This window comes from Protomyctophum bolini (genome assembly GCF_963924005.1).
Source record: "Protomyctophum bolini genome assembly, chromosome: 12".
In the NCBI taxonomy this organism is placed as follows: Eukaryota; Metazoa; Chordata; class Actinopteri; order Myctophiformes; family Myctophidae; genus Protomyctophum; species Protomyctophum bolini.
The window spans coordinates 17638455-17655843 of NC_137873.1; the positions used below are offsets into that span (position 1 = coordinate 17638455).

Here is a 17389-nt window from a genome sequence, read left to right on the forward strand (position 1 = left end):
AAAGGCGACTATGGTGTGGCGGGGCCCCCAGGTAGGATAGGTCCACAGGGCGAGGATGGGAACTGCCCCGCGTCATGCGAGACCATCAAGGGTCCTCCAGGCATGGCGGGGCTCCCGGGCCACCCTGGAGCCAGAGGCCACCCTGGGATCAATGGAGTCGCAGCTCCTAAAGGCGTTAAGGGTGACATGGGTGACATGGGCAGGTCTGGCTCCCCAGGGCACTACGGCCCCAAGGGAGACCAGGGCGAGCAGGGCATCTGTGACTGCGAGGACGGCGCAGCTGGTTCCCCTGGCCAGGCGGGGCCCCCAGGCGGCAAGGGAGAGCAGGGATCCGTTGGCCCTATGGGCGACCGGGGCCTGGACGGACCAAAGGGTCATCTAGGACCAGTGGGCGTGATGGGGCCGCCGGGTCTGTGCACCCCGCGGATCCAGTCCGGCTTCACGGCAGGGGCGATCCACTCGTACCCGCTGCCAGACCTCCCAATCCCGTTCCCAAAAGTCCTCTGCTGTGATATCAATATGATGCACTTCAATCCGCTGAAGGGCATGTACACAGCGCCCGTCAGCGGGACCTACGTGTTCAGCTACCACCTGCACGTCAACGGGAGGGTGCTGACGGTCGGGCTCTTCATGAACTTCAGACCCATCATCATAACCACCGAAACCAACTACTTTGCGACGGCTAGCGGACAGGTGACCCTCCACCTCTACCACCATGACCGGGTGTGGCTGCAGGTGAAGGACCATGCCTCCAACGGCATGTACACGGACAAGGAAATGAGCAACACGTTCTCTGGTTTCCTGCTTTACCCCGACTCCTGCAGTGACGCCCAAAGTGACATCTATGACGTCCGTGACGGTGACAGTGTGTTAGGCTTTGGTCCAGATTCAGAAGAGGATGTGTACAGCTGGAATGGGCCCATGGGCAATGGGTCCACCACGGCCCAACCACAGACTGCCACCGAGTGAAATGAATGAATTAACTTAATTGAATATGCACACATACAAATAGAAATGCAGAAAATATAATTATGTTAGACATCCCAATATTTTTGTAATGCATGTATGCTTGTGATTGCCAGCTTGGTACCTATATCCACTCTTATTTGTGATAGCCATCCTCTTAGCCAAAGCAGGTCCATGTACAAAGCAGGAGTTCAGACCGATTCTAATGCATCGGTCTGAACTCGACGCACCTTCGATCCTCAGAGAAAAGCTCTCAGTTTCACAATGAACCTCACAAATACTGTACTACTTAGTTAGTGTATTTATCTCTTTAACAACGAATGTTGTGGCGAGGAAGAATAATGAAAAAAAAAAAAAAAAGAAGAAGGAATTGGCAGCAATTGATGTCTCAATAACCTGTCACCAATAACAACCAATAATAACCAAATCAAGGCTTGAGAGGACCTGTGATGTCATGACATACTTTTTATTTGTGTTTGTTCTATTCATTTGGTCATTAAGAGCCACAGAATGACAGGTCTGCTCTGCCGGAAACAATGCGGACATTTTTGTATACCGAAAAAATCTTAAATACCGCACCATAGACAACCTTGGAAAACACTCCTTGGCCTAAAAACGGCCATAGCCGTCATCACAAATGCGTCAGTAAATTTTTTGTGTACATTGTGTACATTTAAAGGTGTTTTGCCTTTATTGATATTATCAAGTGAAGACTGTCAGGAAAGAGGGAGAGAGAGAAGGGGAGAGAGAAGGGGAGAGAGAAGGGGAGAGACATGCAGAAAAAGTCGTCAATGAACGGGACTCGAACACTCGCCGCGCTGTCAGGCCAGAGCCTATGTGTATGCACCTGGACCACAATGGGCGCCCCCCAATTAAGGAGTGTTTTTCTTGCAAAACTAATGCTTGGATTCAGAATCATGAAAACCTCCTAGTTTGAAATGTCACATGCTACTTAAAGTATGATGACATTTGGAAAATGTTGCCTTCTATTGGTTGTCTATGGTGTGGTATACAAAAATGGCCATAACCTTTGTTCCCGGCAGAGCAGACCTGTCATTCTGTGGACCTTAATTTACCAAGTGAATAGAAAAAAAGTATGTCATGACATCACAGGTTAATCTCTATTCCTTGAGCTTTTGGGTCTGTGGCTTCCCGGCTACAATCAAGACTTCTGTCAGTTTAGACCCAAGGGGAGAGCTGCGTTAAGTTTTCCTGAATTTGGATGTAAAATAAAACATGGTGTGACAGAAGCAGGGAGGTTTTTTTCTTTTCTTTTTCTTTATTCTTTATTCTGGTCTCACCGTTGGCCCAGGTGTAAACTGTGGTGCTTTGTTTGTTTGAACCAGAACAGAATGTTTTGCTTATAATGTCTACAGCAATTATTGCAGAAAATGATTGTATTTGATGAATGAACCCATTAAAGTGATTTTACTTAGAGAAATGCCAAAGGGGAATAAACTCAGAAAATATAAATGTTGATGTAGCCTCCGTGAAACCACTTGATACACATATAAAGTATACAGTAGTTTGGGTGTAATTGCCCTTTAAACTGTGGACAGACAGATGGAGATGGGATAAGGGAAGGAGTCTGAGCAGGAGGACATTATGGTTGTGTGAAAGGGAAAAGTCTGATTTATTTCTCAAATCTGATCTTTTGGCCCGACCGTTCACGGTGCATTTGCAATTGACCAGATCAGATCTCAATCTGATTTGTTTAAATAAGTCTAAACACAAACTAGTCCCATGGAATCCAATTTAGATCAGGTTACTGTGTTCAGACTGAGACAGATATCCTGAAATCAGACTTGAATCAGATTTGTGGCACAGATCTGACTCAGGCTGGATTGGCTGACAGTGTGGGGCTTAGGGATGTTGACGTCATTTCCCTGTTGCATTGTAGGCTTATATGCCTGAAGGACGGGATGTTTGGGTTCTGTTTGGTTTTGTGGAAGGTGGATGTAGAGACAAACAGAAGGTAGAAGCTGCAGAGCTGAGACTGAGAGGTGTTGTGTCGTTCCTTTGCATGACCGCTATAGTCCTATATGATCAAGTGTGTGCACACAAAACAGCATGCACAGCCACACACAAATGCACTTGAAGGCCAAATAGATTTGTTTAACAGGCATTACATCCTCAGCCCTTATATACTTGAATTTATGAATTCTGTCTAAAAATATAAATTTCATTTCATTTTAACATCAACTACTCCTGAAAACTGCCATTTAATTCTGTGTAATTTTGTTCTTTGGATTCGTAGCACGATCTGCCATTTTAATTGCACACACATTATTGGAGACATGTGCCTTTAATGTAATTTACACAAAAACACATTCAGTATTTCAGCAACAAATTGAAATCCAATGCAGGTCTAGTGTGTTTAAATACATACAACATACATTAATATTACAATGATATCAACAGCACCACTACTCAATAACAAATGTAACCAAGTGTCTTGTAGCCTATGTCATTTAGGATGCACCACATTCGAAAATCTAAATAAAAAATAATCAAAATCAAAGAGATGTTAACCCATTTTGGACTGAGGTCGATAAAAAAAGGCTTCTAAATCCTAAAAAGAATTCTATGTCAGTGGTGCTCAACTTTTTTCATGTCAAGGACCCCCAGAATTATCTCTATTGGGTCACGGACCCCCATCTCAAACTATGTAGTTCCAGGGACACCCCCCCCCCCCCCAGAAGCCAATATTTTAGTTAAAAATGTTCGCTCTGAAATATATATTCAAAGATTTGCGGCCCCTTTTTCACGACTTTTCAAAAATAGCAGACCTACAGGCTCGTAGCGTGCCACTCGGTGGCCTGTAACATTATAAAAATGTGATGTTCTCTCTTCTGACTGGATACAATTGCTGATTAATAAAATATTCACTAATGATATTCTATTGTAGTTATAGAAATAAATAAGCAGAGCTTTACCTATTAGGCCTACGTAATGAATGTGGTCTGAACAATGGAGCTGGCGATTACGGGAAAAAAAACCCTGCCCCATCTTCACCTATTACTATCCTCACTAGTTAAATTGAACAATCAGACACAGAAACTCTCATTGCTTCTCAAATACGGAGCAAGAGAAACACAGCATGTTACTTGAGGATCTGACAAACACTGAAGTGCATGCAGAGCAGAGCTTAAATAGGGCTCCACCCGATTACTAAAGGGCTGCAGCTGAGGAGCCGCACCCCTGTCTACAGTCTCCCAATAACAACAGGATTAGAGATTAGGAAGATGTAGATGGCACTGGCATGTGAGCCAATGTAACACTATTGTAGTTATAGAAATAAATAAGCAGAGCTTTACCTATTAGGACTACGTAATGGATTTCCATGTGGTCTGAACAATGGAGCTGGCGATTACGGGGAAAAAAAACCTGCCCCATCTTCACCGATTACTATCCTCACTAGTTAAATTGAACAATCACACACAGAAACTCTCATTGCTTCTCAAATACTCTCCCACCAACTTCTTTGGGTTTACGTTGAGGTGACTTGGACACCTAAGTGTCATTAGGTACGTCTACATGCACGCAGCACTCACAGTATTCACAGTTACTGTGAACTGTTAGGTTGAGGTACTCAATCTTGTTGAAAAGTGACAATGATGACATCAACCAAAAACACACATTACAGTTTTACATCATGTTCAGATAAAATATTTACTGTATAGCCTTGCTCAAATTACATATTTACCCAGATTACACATTTTAGATATTTTTGTTGTGGCCCTTGATTCCTGTGAGGTAAAGGAACAATGAAAAACTGCTGTTGTGTGATGCGTCTTTCTTTACTTTACTACCCCTCTTTGGGCGCAATGTCTTCACCCCCGGACGTATTTCCTTCATCATCCTCAGGGTCATTAGTCATCCCCTTCACGGCGTTGCGTTGGAAATCCTCAAACACCACCTCCTTCCCACTACACACATAGATGAACGCACAGGCGAACACACAGATGCACGCACGCACGAATGCACGCACACAGACAGACAGACAGACAGACAGACATAGACAGACAGACAGACAACAGGTGGATGGACAGACGGACAGAGAGACAGAGCGACAGAGAGACAGGTGGACATTAAGATAGGCAGGTGGACACCAAGTGACACGAGCGAGACGATTGTAAAAGCAAAAAAAAAAAAGAAGAAATACAAGAGATTCTAGTATTCATCTATACAAGAATGAAAGGGTACACGGTAAAGAAATAGCTAGAGGGTAACCTGTTATAAGGGGACAATGTCAGATACAAACTAAAGTAATGAAAGATGTGGGACAAAAGAAGAGACAGAATTCAAGACATTCTGAGAACACAATTCTCATGTCCTTCATGGTCCTACAAATAACCCAGGATTAATATAGTGCATGCCCCTGTCAGGTAAATAATACCTTACTGCATTACTGTAAGTACTACCTATATCTCTGGTGTCGGGCCGAATCCAAAATGTAAACTTTTCAGTAAATATAATAAAATATTACATTTTCAGGAAGAAAACTGTATATTTTCTAAAACACTGCAAAACGGCCTCATGTATATACTGTATATGCCTCTTTATATATTGTCAACTACTTGCATGAGAAGGGGAGAGGTGGAGGAGTTAGCTGCTTTAGCAGTAGTAACTGTGTATGTATGTATTGTGATTTCTTGCACAATACCACTGCACAAAATACGTTTCCGAAGGGAAAAATAGTTGAAGTTGAAGTAAAGTTGAAGCAGACAGTTTGAGGGGGGGAGAAAAGTTGCTGTGATTGACAGTTATCGTTTATGCAACTATGTCTAAATCTCTTTACCCTAAAAGTCCTTAACACAGAAACCTAACCTCAGTGAAAGTATGCCTAAACCTATAACCTCGTCGTCAGGGATCTGGTGGAATAGATAATGTGTTCCTGTCAGGTATAGATGAACAGGCAGAATGACACAGTCTTACCTCTCTTTCTCTGCAGAGGCGGTAGAGAAATAGATACAAGAAAGAAATGTGAGTTATATATAGTTTGACAGACAGCTCTGCCTGCTGAGCTACTATGCTGCACAATTAATCGAAACAAGATTGAGATCTAGATTCAGACACCTATGCAATATCATGTTGTGAAGAATCGTGCAGCAGCTGTCTAATTAATATTGTTACTCTTACTCTTTGTTTGATAAATAATAATAAAAATAATAGGGAAAAAAGTCGTGATCTCAATTCTTGTGAAGGAATATCCAGATTAACATTTGAGCAAGAACTATAGCAGCTATGAGCTATACTGTCCACCTAAAGCTGCCATGTACAGTATTTAGTTTTACTTTACTGTGTGTGATTCCAAAAATCATGTGGAACAACACATGTGAACATCATCAAGTTAATGTTCTTAATTTATCCCAATCTCAATTCTGCTTAAGCTGTTATTTTTTACCGGGCGGTAAGTGTATTTGTCAACACTGTTGGCTGACAACAATGACATATTTCACAATAAAATCAGCTACAAATATGAAAGTATTGGTGTTTAGCCTGCAAAAAGAGAGCATATATAACAAGCAGCAAGTACCTTCGACTGGTTTTGGGTGCATCAATCTAAATGGAAGCTCCACACAAACTTCACTGGAACAAACCAATAAAGAATGAAGAATAAGGTCAAAGGTCCCTTCACACGCACACAGAGTGAAATAGCAATGCAAAGGAACTAAGGGCTCTATTTTTGTCCATGCTAACTAAACCCCTTAATTAAAGGTGTAGTGAAATGAAAAATACTTTTAGACCATATCCGATTATCCGTGGTCATTATATGGGCATATACCTGTTGTGATATACAACAGTTGTGTACTGAGAATTGGTACTGGTACGTGAATAGGCAATGTACTTATATGTATGTACTGTCTGAACTGTAACATACTTTAGGGCTGTGTTAGGGCACGCTGAAGGCCGCGTTCTGCAGGCAGTGATTTGTGATGTCTAGTCTATGACGTCATTAGGACATGAAGTATCCACGCTATATATGCTGCTGCATGAGTAATAAAATCTTGTGAACGTTTTAATGTGACCATGTCTCCGTGTCATGTTAATCTCTTCTCCCGGGCTAGCCTGTCTGTCTGTCCGCCGCCGAACCATGGAACTGTCAACCGGGTCGTCACACACCAGAACCAGACGAGGGTCCAATACGTAGAACATTGAATCGTAACAATACCAAACAATGGATGCCAAAAATTGGGCAAATTCAAATTTTTGTGTTTTTATATCAAAAGTCCATAAAATATTTTTTTAATTACTTCCTGAAAACGAAAACGTGCTGCGTGATGACGTGTAGAGATCTACACATCAATAAAAGCCAATAAAAATGAAGCTCACCAGTTTGATTCCCATGCTTCACAGCTGGTTTTGATTAAAGAACTACTCCGTTTTTAATCTCATTCAAAATGCCATCCAGACAGTGTATTACTCGTTTTAAACGTAATCAACACGCTAAAATATGTATAGCCTATAGGATGTGTATAGGTTAGAAATAATCCCCTGGCTTTGCTTACAAAAGACATGCACGTGAGAGACTTCCTCTCCCATAGCCTGGAGGGATGTGACGCTCTGATTGGTTCAGAAACTTCCGAGCCAGCGTTTCAAGCTGAAACTTCAAAATAAAAGGCCCACCATTTCCGTTTCCCTACACCTGTAACTACTTTGCCTTTTCTTTTACTATTTTGAAATACATGTTTGAATAGTTAAAATGGCCAGTCTACATCAGCACGTTGTGAGATTGTAGATTGTCTACTTTAAATATTCAAATTTGTTTTTCAAAATAGTAAAAAAGTAGTTTAGGGATAAGGGGTTTAGCATGGACGAAAATAGAGCCCTAAATTAGCAGTAGTTTTATGTTCTCATGCAGATACTGTACATATCTCTATTGTCAGACAGAAACCAGCTGCAAAATACTAACTTTTCAGAAAACATGCTTTTTGACCAAAACAACAATGTCTCATTAAATTTTCTATGGTAACTGGAATTATGACCATAAATGTGAAGAATTTTTTTTTTCCTGTCTGTGTCATTCTAATTAATCAATGATGCACAACAACAACAACCTAACTCCACAAGTTGGACGACAACCACTCCAATTGGAGTTAGGATGTTTAGCCAGAAGTGCTTTTTAATCATTATTAATTGGTTCAATATTTGTAAAAGTAAAACCCACACACAAAGCACTGGAGATTGCTGGTTTCTGCCCGACAGCAACGATCACAAACAAGCAAATACAAACAACAAATAATAAACAAAATACACTATACAGTTATGTATGTATATGTAATCATAGATGTATGACATGGATGAGCCCTACCTGGCTCCCATTCCCATCAGCCTGTGAAGAGATTAGGATGACCGTTAGGAACAGAAAGATTAGGATTACAGTGTAAAGCCCAAACCACACCAAAGGGTCGGGTTGGGACAAAACGTTTTTTAAGGTAAACCACGCCAATGCAATTCATTGAGTTGCATTGGTGTGGTCTACATTTAAAACCGTTTTGTCCCAACCCAACCCTTTGGTGTGGTTTGGTCTTAAAAGACACACACACACACACACACACACACACACACACACACACACACACACACACACACACACACACACACACACACACACACACACACACACACACACACACACACACACACACACACACACACACACACACACACACACACACACACACACACACACACACACACACACACACACACACACACACACACACACACACACACACACACACACACACACACACAACTTACCCTCCCACAACAAGTTTGACTCCCAGATTGTATGAAACCATGAGTCCCAGCACTTCCTTTTCTACACCCGCCTTTATACTGGAACACACAAACAATACATACTGTACCTGTATACTGACTGACACACATAGTATACATAGATAAGAAAACACACCGGCAGTGGTTCCCTATGGAGACACAAAGGAGATTATTTGTGTCTCCATCGGGAACCACTGCTGGTCATCAAATTATTGGCTTAGGAATGCGACAAAAACAAAACAATATCCATGAATTCAAGTCTCCATGGGATGAGTAATCGATAGAAAAAAAGGCATTTTGGGGGTGAACTTTCCCTTTTAATGTAATATTGCTTATCATCCAACATTTCTATGCTCAAATAATAATGAGATAATGGTTTAAGATTTTGACAATAACTGTGTTATCTCCACTAATCCATAACTGGCCTTACATGTATAGAGTGCTCAGAGATTATACACTCTCCCTGTGTAATGTAATGTACTCTACTGTTTTTATGTTTCTTTGTGGGGACTGGGGACAGCATAATTATATACTCACATACTGGATGAAGCCAGGTTGGTGTCTTCGTGCTTCAGCTGTCCATCGAGCGCTATGCCCCGCCTCTCAGAGTTGTAGGCCAATAACGCAAGGATGGTGAAGTCCTTCTCCAGGCTTTCTCCTGTGGCCACCGTCTCTCTGAACCAATAGGAATCCACAATCAGAAACCCTTTCATTACCATGTAGGGTAGGTAAACATGAGAATCTTAGTTTTAGAATCCCAATGGGAAACACTACATCTAGTTATGTACACATATTGTTGCTGTGCATGGGTGGAAACCTCATGTCCAAAACTAATTGAAGTATGTGTGCATACTGCATATATGTGTGTGTGTGTGTGTGTGTGTGTGTGTGTGTGTGTGTGACTGTGTGTGTGTGTGTGTGTGTGTGTGTGTGTGTGTGTGTGTGTGTGTGTGTGTGTGTGTATATATATATACTGTGTATATATACTGTGTATATATATATATATATATATATATATACACAGTATATATACTGTGTATATATATATATATATATATATATATATATATAGCTAATATATCTATAAGCTTATGCAATTTATATTTCCATGTGGGGCGGTGTGTCAGCTAGGTCGGGAGTTAACAGGGGGTGCATGGCCAAAAAGGTTTGGGAACCGCTGGAATACCTGCATGGCCCTCCGTTACAAGCATAACTGTCACCAACAAAAGTGTACAAGATGAAGATGAAAATGTCGCAAACCATTACCCAGTATCCTCGATGGCGACACATTTGGCGTAGCTGTCATTGGTGTACAACACCACAGTGGCCACCTGGTCCACTTGGAGAGACAGGAGATGGGGGACAGGTGGACAGACAAAGATGAAATGTGAGTCTGAGAACAGTTCGCTAACCACATGAGCGTCCCTTTCCCTATGCATATAGAGCCCTGGCAGACTGCGGTCAACAAAATATATGGTTCATGTGGTTAATTGCATTAATCTGCCATCTCAGGTGTGTAATTTGACACTCATTAGACAGCTGCATTTACAATTAATTTACTGAATTTATTTCAAACCAAGCAGCCAGCAGCCGTACTAAGGGTACTACTAGAACCAGAGTTATAACCAGAGTAGTACCAGAGTACCTGGAGAACTGTGTCCTCACCAGTTATTATGATGTTCTTCACGGCCTTTCCGGAGTCGTTTTTGACGTTCACATGCACAGTCATTGTCTCGCCATGGTAGTAGGTCTGGAAAAAGGATTTTTCTTTTAATTCATTTCAGTGGCTCAGTGGCATTTTGAAGCACCCGGAAGACTGCCAGAAGTACAATTATAACTCAATGGCTCGAGCGAGCGGAAGTTTAGCCTAGCCTAGCCCGGACCTCAAATTGCACATCGATGATAGACTCAGCTTGCTATTTCATAGCAGCTGGTAAAAAGTATCTATTCAAGACTTCATGGGGTGTGTAATTGATAGAAAATACCTACGCCCAATGCTCATAGATCACACCAGTGTGAAGTGATGGGCGGTAATACATTAAAGTCTAACTCGTGTTGATTAGGTGATAATGGTGATGTAAAACAAGCGGTGCCAACACAAACATTAAATGCCATTAACGAGACAGTATGACGTAATGAGGGACAGTATGACGTAATGAGGGACAATATGACGTAAAATTTCCCTTCATTGTCAATGGCGTTTTTAAAACAAACTTTGAACTAAAAACAAACATTAAACCTGTGTAGGAGCCCCTCACAAATAGATGACTCATTGGTCGCTGCAGTTCATTGGAGCGACATGTGTCGCTGTGAGGGCGGAAGTGTAAAAGGCACGCTAGGCCACGCTGCCACTCAAATGACTACTGGCCAATCACAACTCGTCTTTTCTGGGACTTGTCAGACCCGAACGTCCGCTCTGTGACGCACACGGAAGCTTCTGTGAAGCACTAGTCTCGCGTTGCCAGACTGTTGCCTCTCGCATATTGTGTGAAGCACCAACCAAGGAAGCTTGCCCTCACTTGAGAGCAAACGCTCCAGAGCCGGAAGAGGCGCCTACTTTTCTGTCTGTGCCTGAGATGGCATGATATCCTACCTGCTTGTCCAGGCTGGCCAGAAGGGTCACTTGGATCTTGGTGTTCTCCAGAGAGGGCGCCGGACCCTCAATCTCCGGGGCATATTGGATCTTTCGGATGACAACTTTGACTGTGCTCCTGACGGACAGAAACATGAATTATAAGCTCCTCAAAATGGTCATGTCATCCATCCACCGACATTCTGTAACCTTTATGTTGACATCAAGCAAATACTAGTAATGCTGTGTTTAATGTGAGAAGACAATTATATCCTACTCACCGTCTGCGTACTTTTTCAATTGTATTCTCAGCAGCAAAAGCTCTGATCTCAAACTCCACGGCACATTGCTGCAGACACATGACACATATACAGTGTATATATATATATATATATATATAGGCTACATTTGCAACCCTGGATCCCTGGCTAATACGACAAATATGTTTTAAAACATTATAATTGCCCTCTATTACTAAAAAAAAAACACCTTAAATATTTTATTTCTTTCATTAATCTTTCACTCAATAGGGCAGGAAGGGCAAGTTGATGATGTCATACAGTATGTTCATGTGTGGTCCAGCTCTATGGAATTATGGAATGCACGTGCTAATAAAAAATATTTTAAATATTGCTTTGATGTTCATATTAACTTTAGGAAGTATTACGTTGTTTTTTATTAGCATTCCATAATTCCATAGGGCTAGACCACACATGGGCATATGACATCATCAACTTGCGACGGGTGCAGTCACTATTGAGTGAAAGAAATAAAATATTTATGGTGTTATTATTCTGTAATTTAAAGTTATAGAGGGCAAGTATAATGTTTTAAGACATATTTGTCTTATTAGCCAGGGATCTTTTTAAAGGTTGTAAGATGGATTCCTCAGCCAGAGGAGTCTTACCTTGCCCTTATCATTTGGTCCAGGCTGGAGACCCACTGAGCAAGGCAGGTTGTCTGGGAGCTGAATTGAAAAAGAAACCATGTCTTATAAAGAATACAATACTTGTTTTTTACTGTATGTGTACAGTATGGACACTGGACGTGAAGGGGGATACTAGGGCAGGGGCATGTGCTATAGGCAGTTTGTCACTTCCGCCTTCACATTGATGATTGATTGATTGATTGATTGATTGATTGATTGATTGAAAACTTCAGAATGGGTACAGTCCAAGGAAAGGCACAGGTCAATACAAAACTTACCTGCTAAGAGGATAAAACCAGAAAAAGCACTAAGACTTGTTTACATAAAGGTCCTCCATTTTCAATTAATCCGAACAATTAAAGACATACAAATAGCCTACAGTATAATATGTCTATGCAAAAAGAAAATCATCATAATATACACAGTTGGAAAATAAGGGAAAATATGTAGGCTACAGTAGACAAATATAGGGGGTGGGTCTATAGGGATTCTATAGGGATTCACATTTTGTAACGGCTGTTGGTAGGGCGTGCCACATTTTAGTGCCATAGAAGCGAAATGAGTTTAACCCCTTCAATTGTTTGAGCCAGATCTGGGTTGAATGTGGTTTGTGGACCTCTTGAGGCCCAATCCCAATTGCCTCCCTCAAGCCCTGAGCCCTGGACCCTCATTGACTTTAATGACGTCAGCTGTAATGTCACATTCATACCAGAGAGCTTTGCTGCGATTAAAACGAATCCTGCTGTGCATTTTCAGAAAGTGCACTTCGTTTGGCAGGTGTGAAGGCTCAATCGTAATGCGTATCAAAAAACCGCATATACTCCGAGCAAAAACGGGGGTTTCGCTTCGCTTCCAATCGCACTTGATTACGATTCGGTGCAGGTGTGAATGCAATCCGCAGTAAATAAAGGAAATGAAGCAAACAATGTGGCGGGTGAGGAGCTGAACACAGTTGGAGACGGAGAAGGCATATTTTACGCAGCGCAAAGATGTCCCGTTACCGTGGATAGACGTGGTCGAATGAGGAGGGTTGTGAGGGTATCCCTATAGGGGACACGGGGAGAACATGCAAACTCCACACAGAAAGGCCCTATCGCCAACCCCCGCCTCGGGTATGGGCACTGATGACGTGGAGGAGGGAGCACGCCGCCAGTGCCCACAGTGTCCCCAGCGGGAATCGAACCCAGGACCTTCTAGCTGTGAGGCAACAGCACTACCAACGCTCATTAGGTTTCCCTTATTATTATTATTGTTATTAGATATATAGCCTATCCTTCCATTCCGTCTCCTTTTGAGAACAGTGAGAAAGCACTATTGTGTTTGTTGACATTCTAACCACGATACATAACTAATTTGCATACAAGATTGACGTTCGGAGGATCCCCCTCATTCCCCTGGTAACGCTATGAACTGTGAGTAATTTCTTTGCCAAAGTCAGCATCGATGCTGACTTTGGCAAAGGGCACATAAAGGGGCGGGGCTGAGCCCTCACTGACTTACTGGTTTCAAATGGGACATCACTCAAGCCCTCGCAGACTTCACATGAACGCGCAACTAAGTCAATGAGGGCTCATTGAGTCAGCAAGGGAGTGGATTGGGGATTGGGCCTTGGACTTCGTTGATATCATAGAGTATAAAAAGGAAAGAGACTGTTCAGGCGCGAAGCTCCTAAACCGAACCCTAACCCTAACCTTAACCTCAGTAAAACTATATCTAAACCTAACCTCAGTCAAACTAACGCAGTGGCTGGTGGGGCGTTTCCAAGAACCCAAAGCCGAGGACAAAACCATGCTAGCTATTTTGACAGGTAGGCCGGAAGTGCTTGGCAGTTTACACCACTAGAGGGGGGGAGTGGTCTTCACCCAGCAATCGGCCAAAATACTCATGTATACCTGTCAAAATACTTCCTTAATGTATACATGGTGGACCCTGTCCCTGTTGTAAACAAGTGTTAGTGCTTAATCATGGTTCGTCCATGAAGTAATTGTTTTTGTACTGACTTTGTACTGACTGAATGCTTTCGTTTGAAATGTAGGCCTATGTCCCATTCTGCATAGGCCTACTGTGAAATACAAATGTCAATCAATCAATATCACTGGCTCTCACCTCAAAGAAGAAGCCGTAAGCGGTTTTTCCCAGCTTGTCGACCAGCTTTCGCTGCAATGGGGTGTGGATGCTTTGTTCTCTGTCCAATAGCGGCGGATACACCTGCCGGTTGACCACGTACAGCTCCCTGCGGAAGGCGATGCCCATCACCTGCTCATCTTCCTTGCCGTACTTGAAAGTGCAGGTAATCTTGACCCACGCTAGATGGCAGCAAAGAGACACCAGAGGATCAGTTCTCTCACTGCTCATATAGGCCTACCTGTCAAACTACTTCTCCCTCGACATAATGGTTCACAAACTTTTTAGCTCAAGACCCAAAAGAGAAAGTAAACGTTTGCCGGGACCCAAACTATAGTGAGATCTGCAATTTCCACAACTTCAAAAAAAATGTTTTCTTAAAGGTGAATCAACATATTTATCTATCTATATTTGTGGCCTTATTCCCTCTATCTTCCCCTATATTTTGATGCTGAGCTGCTGCCCTGTAGACATACACTCTCCCTTTGTCTCCCTCTATGTGTTTGTATCTGTTTATATCCACTGTTGTTTATGTCGCGGGACGGAAGCGTCGTGTTGGGAGGAGGGTCTGTGTGGGGGGTGACGCGGAGTCTTAGCCAATTGCAGCGCGAGGCTGTGACTGTGTGTTCGACCCAGCAGTATTATAATGAAAACGCAATGCGATTTCATTGCAACTTGCAATGAAATCGCATTGGTGAAACTAAGATATGGGGATAATATTATACTTGCAATTTGCAAGTATAATATTATCCCCATATCTTAGTTTCACCATTGTTCATGTGAAATAGTATGTTTATGATGTAATATGTAAGCCTGTTGAAATTATGAGAATCGCTATGTATAGCGCATGGTTTGGTGGTCCGGCCGGCTTGAAGCTTGCATTCAACCCGTGCTCGCCAACGGTGACAAGCCGTCGCTGATCATCATAGCGATGAATAACCGTGGACAAAGTAGTTCACATGAACGATGCTGTAGTGGCTGGGGCATTTGAGGGGCAATATGTTTTATATGCACGATTACAAATGAAAGATAATTGAATTGAGAGCCAGTGAGTCTGCTCCACTACTTCCTACTTCCTCATTTGCGGGACTCGTCGTGTCAGTCTTGTGATATTGTGATTACGCTACAGTTACCCTTAAAAAAACATGTCAACTCAATGTCATTGTTGTAACTATGATATCGATAGAAATTCATAATTTTTTAATGTCATATTTAGCCATACGAGCGCAATATCCATAGCGTCCCTCCCAGCAGCAACAACAACCCCATAGCCTGAAGTGACCTGGCTCAGCCAATAGAATGACGGGGGGAGGGGGGTGGAGCTAGATTTTAATTTGTTTGGAAACACTCGATCAATTCTGTGTACAAACACTGGAAACTTGCCTATATCACCTTTAATGTATTTATGTAGGAAAAATAAAAATAAACATGGGTCGCCTGAGTCTCGATTTTTGGAGAAACAACATTGCTCTCTAGAGTGAGTGTTGCCCATGGGCATAACACCAGGGAGCTCATCTGACCTCGTTCCCACAATAATATATTGGGCAAAATGCATTCTATTTTGCTGCCAAAATTAGAATACCTTACCAAAGCCATTAAACATATCGACTCCCTGACAAAACTCGACACTAACCGAAAAGAATGGATCACCTTAAATGCATTTGAACACCCTCCTGGCTACCTGTACATTTGCTGCTACTTGTATTGTATTGTATTGTATTGTATTGTATTGTATTGTATTGTATTGTATTGCTGATCAATTGAGTACAATACAGGCCACAATGCAAACAAGCAACCATAGCTGGGGCTTTTAGGTTTATAACATTACCATAACTTTTGACTGTAGTGTACTTTTAACAATATTGTTAAAAAGCATTCCATATCAAACAATGCATCAATGAATGAATGAATGAATCCATCCATCCATCCATCCATCCATCCATCAATCCATCAATCCATCAATCCATCAATACAAATAGTATAGGCAATGCAATGAGAAGTATCAAAAGTATACAGTATCTTTTGTTCTCTCTGCTAAATCGCAGGGGTCGTGACCTACTGACCTTTTCTTCCCTTCAGTGCTTTAGCGTCAACCACGACGACGCCATCTAGTGGTGAGGAGAGGTACAGGTTATCACTGCAATCAATCTGTATGCTGATTGCCAACATTGTGATACCTGTGTGTGATCCATCTGTGTAGTCTGTGTCTTATCTCTGTCTCCATCAGATGTGAGGCGAAACATCACCATTTTGTAGGCTAATTAAGAGCATATATTTTTCAATATATTTTTCAAAACAATTATGTTGTATGTATTCTTAATTTAATTTACTCACGAACTGGGTCCACATGAGTCACATGGTCAACAAAGTCTCTTCCCCCCATGTAGACTCCAACCTGAAAGAGTAAAAACAATAGCTCAGCATACAGTGATATACAAACAGTCAAACACACACGACACGCACGCACGCACGCACGCAGTCAGTCAGGAGGTAAAATGCAGCCACACCGTGGTTTATTCCCAAAAGAAGGTTTACAGCATGGGAAATATGGCATGACACACGCAGCAAACAGATAGGGCATGTTGGTGTGCAGCTCAACCATGCCCTCTCACTGATCTAACACAGAGTGGGTGTGTGCTTCCTGGCAGCTTTTTATAGGCAGCTGAAACAATCAGTGCAGACATGCAACACTTCTGAACCCCACATAACCCGACATGGGTCGTTGTTGTATGTGTCTTGCTTGTGGAGTGGGCGATTGCATTGTGTGTGTGTGTGTGTGTGTGTGTGTGTGTCACACAGCAGCACCGTAATAAGAGAGGGGTGAAAGGGGGAGGGACCCTCGGATGGCTGCTCTGTGCTGGTGGAGTCTTTGGAGAAGGTGTTGTGTAAAGTTGTGACGATTTTGACGTCACAGCAAGCTGGGCAGTTGGATGGTGGTTTGATCATAAACAACATTTGTACAGTAAATGGGACAGTTGCGTGGATGCAATGTAGTGCATCTGGATTCGGGTGGC

General features: G+C 42.3%; 1 protein-coding gene across 1 annotated transcript; it reads right to left on the reverse strand.

The window, feature by feature from the left end:
• Nucleotides 1–4774: 4774 nt before the first annotated feature.
• On the reverse strand, nt 4775–16758 carry saga (S-antigen; retina and pineal gland (arrestin) a; the record flags this gene model as incomplete). Its single annotated transcript, XM_080778928.1, has 14 exons — nt 4775–4895; nt 5905–5914; nt 6506–6558; nt 8282–8302; nt 8734–8811; nt 9289–9426; nt 10018–10090; nt 10417–10501; nt 11345–11462; nt 11605–11672; nt 12231–12290; nt 14358–14557; nt 16439–16483; nt 16710–16758. 14 exons carry the CDS (start codon nt 16756–16758, stop codon nt 4775–4777), a joined length of 1119 nt encoding a protein of 372 aa, XP_080635054.1.
• Between the last annotated feature and the right edge of the window lie 631 nt (nt 16759–17389).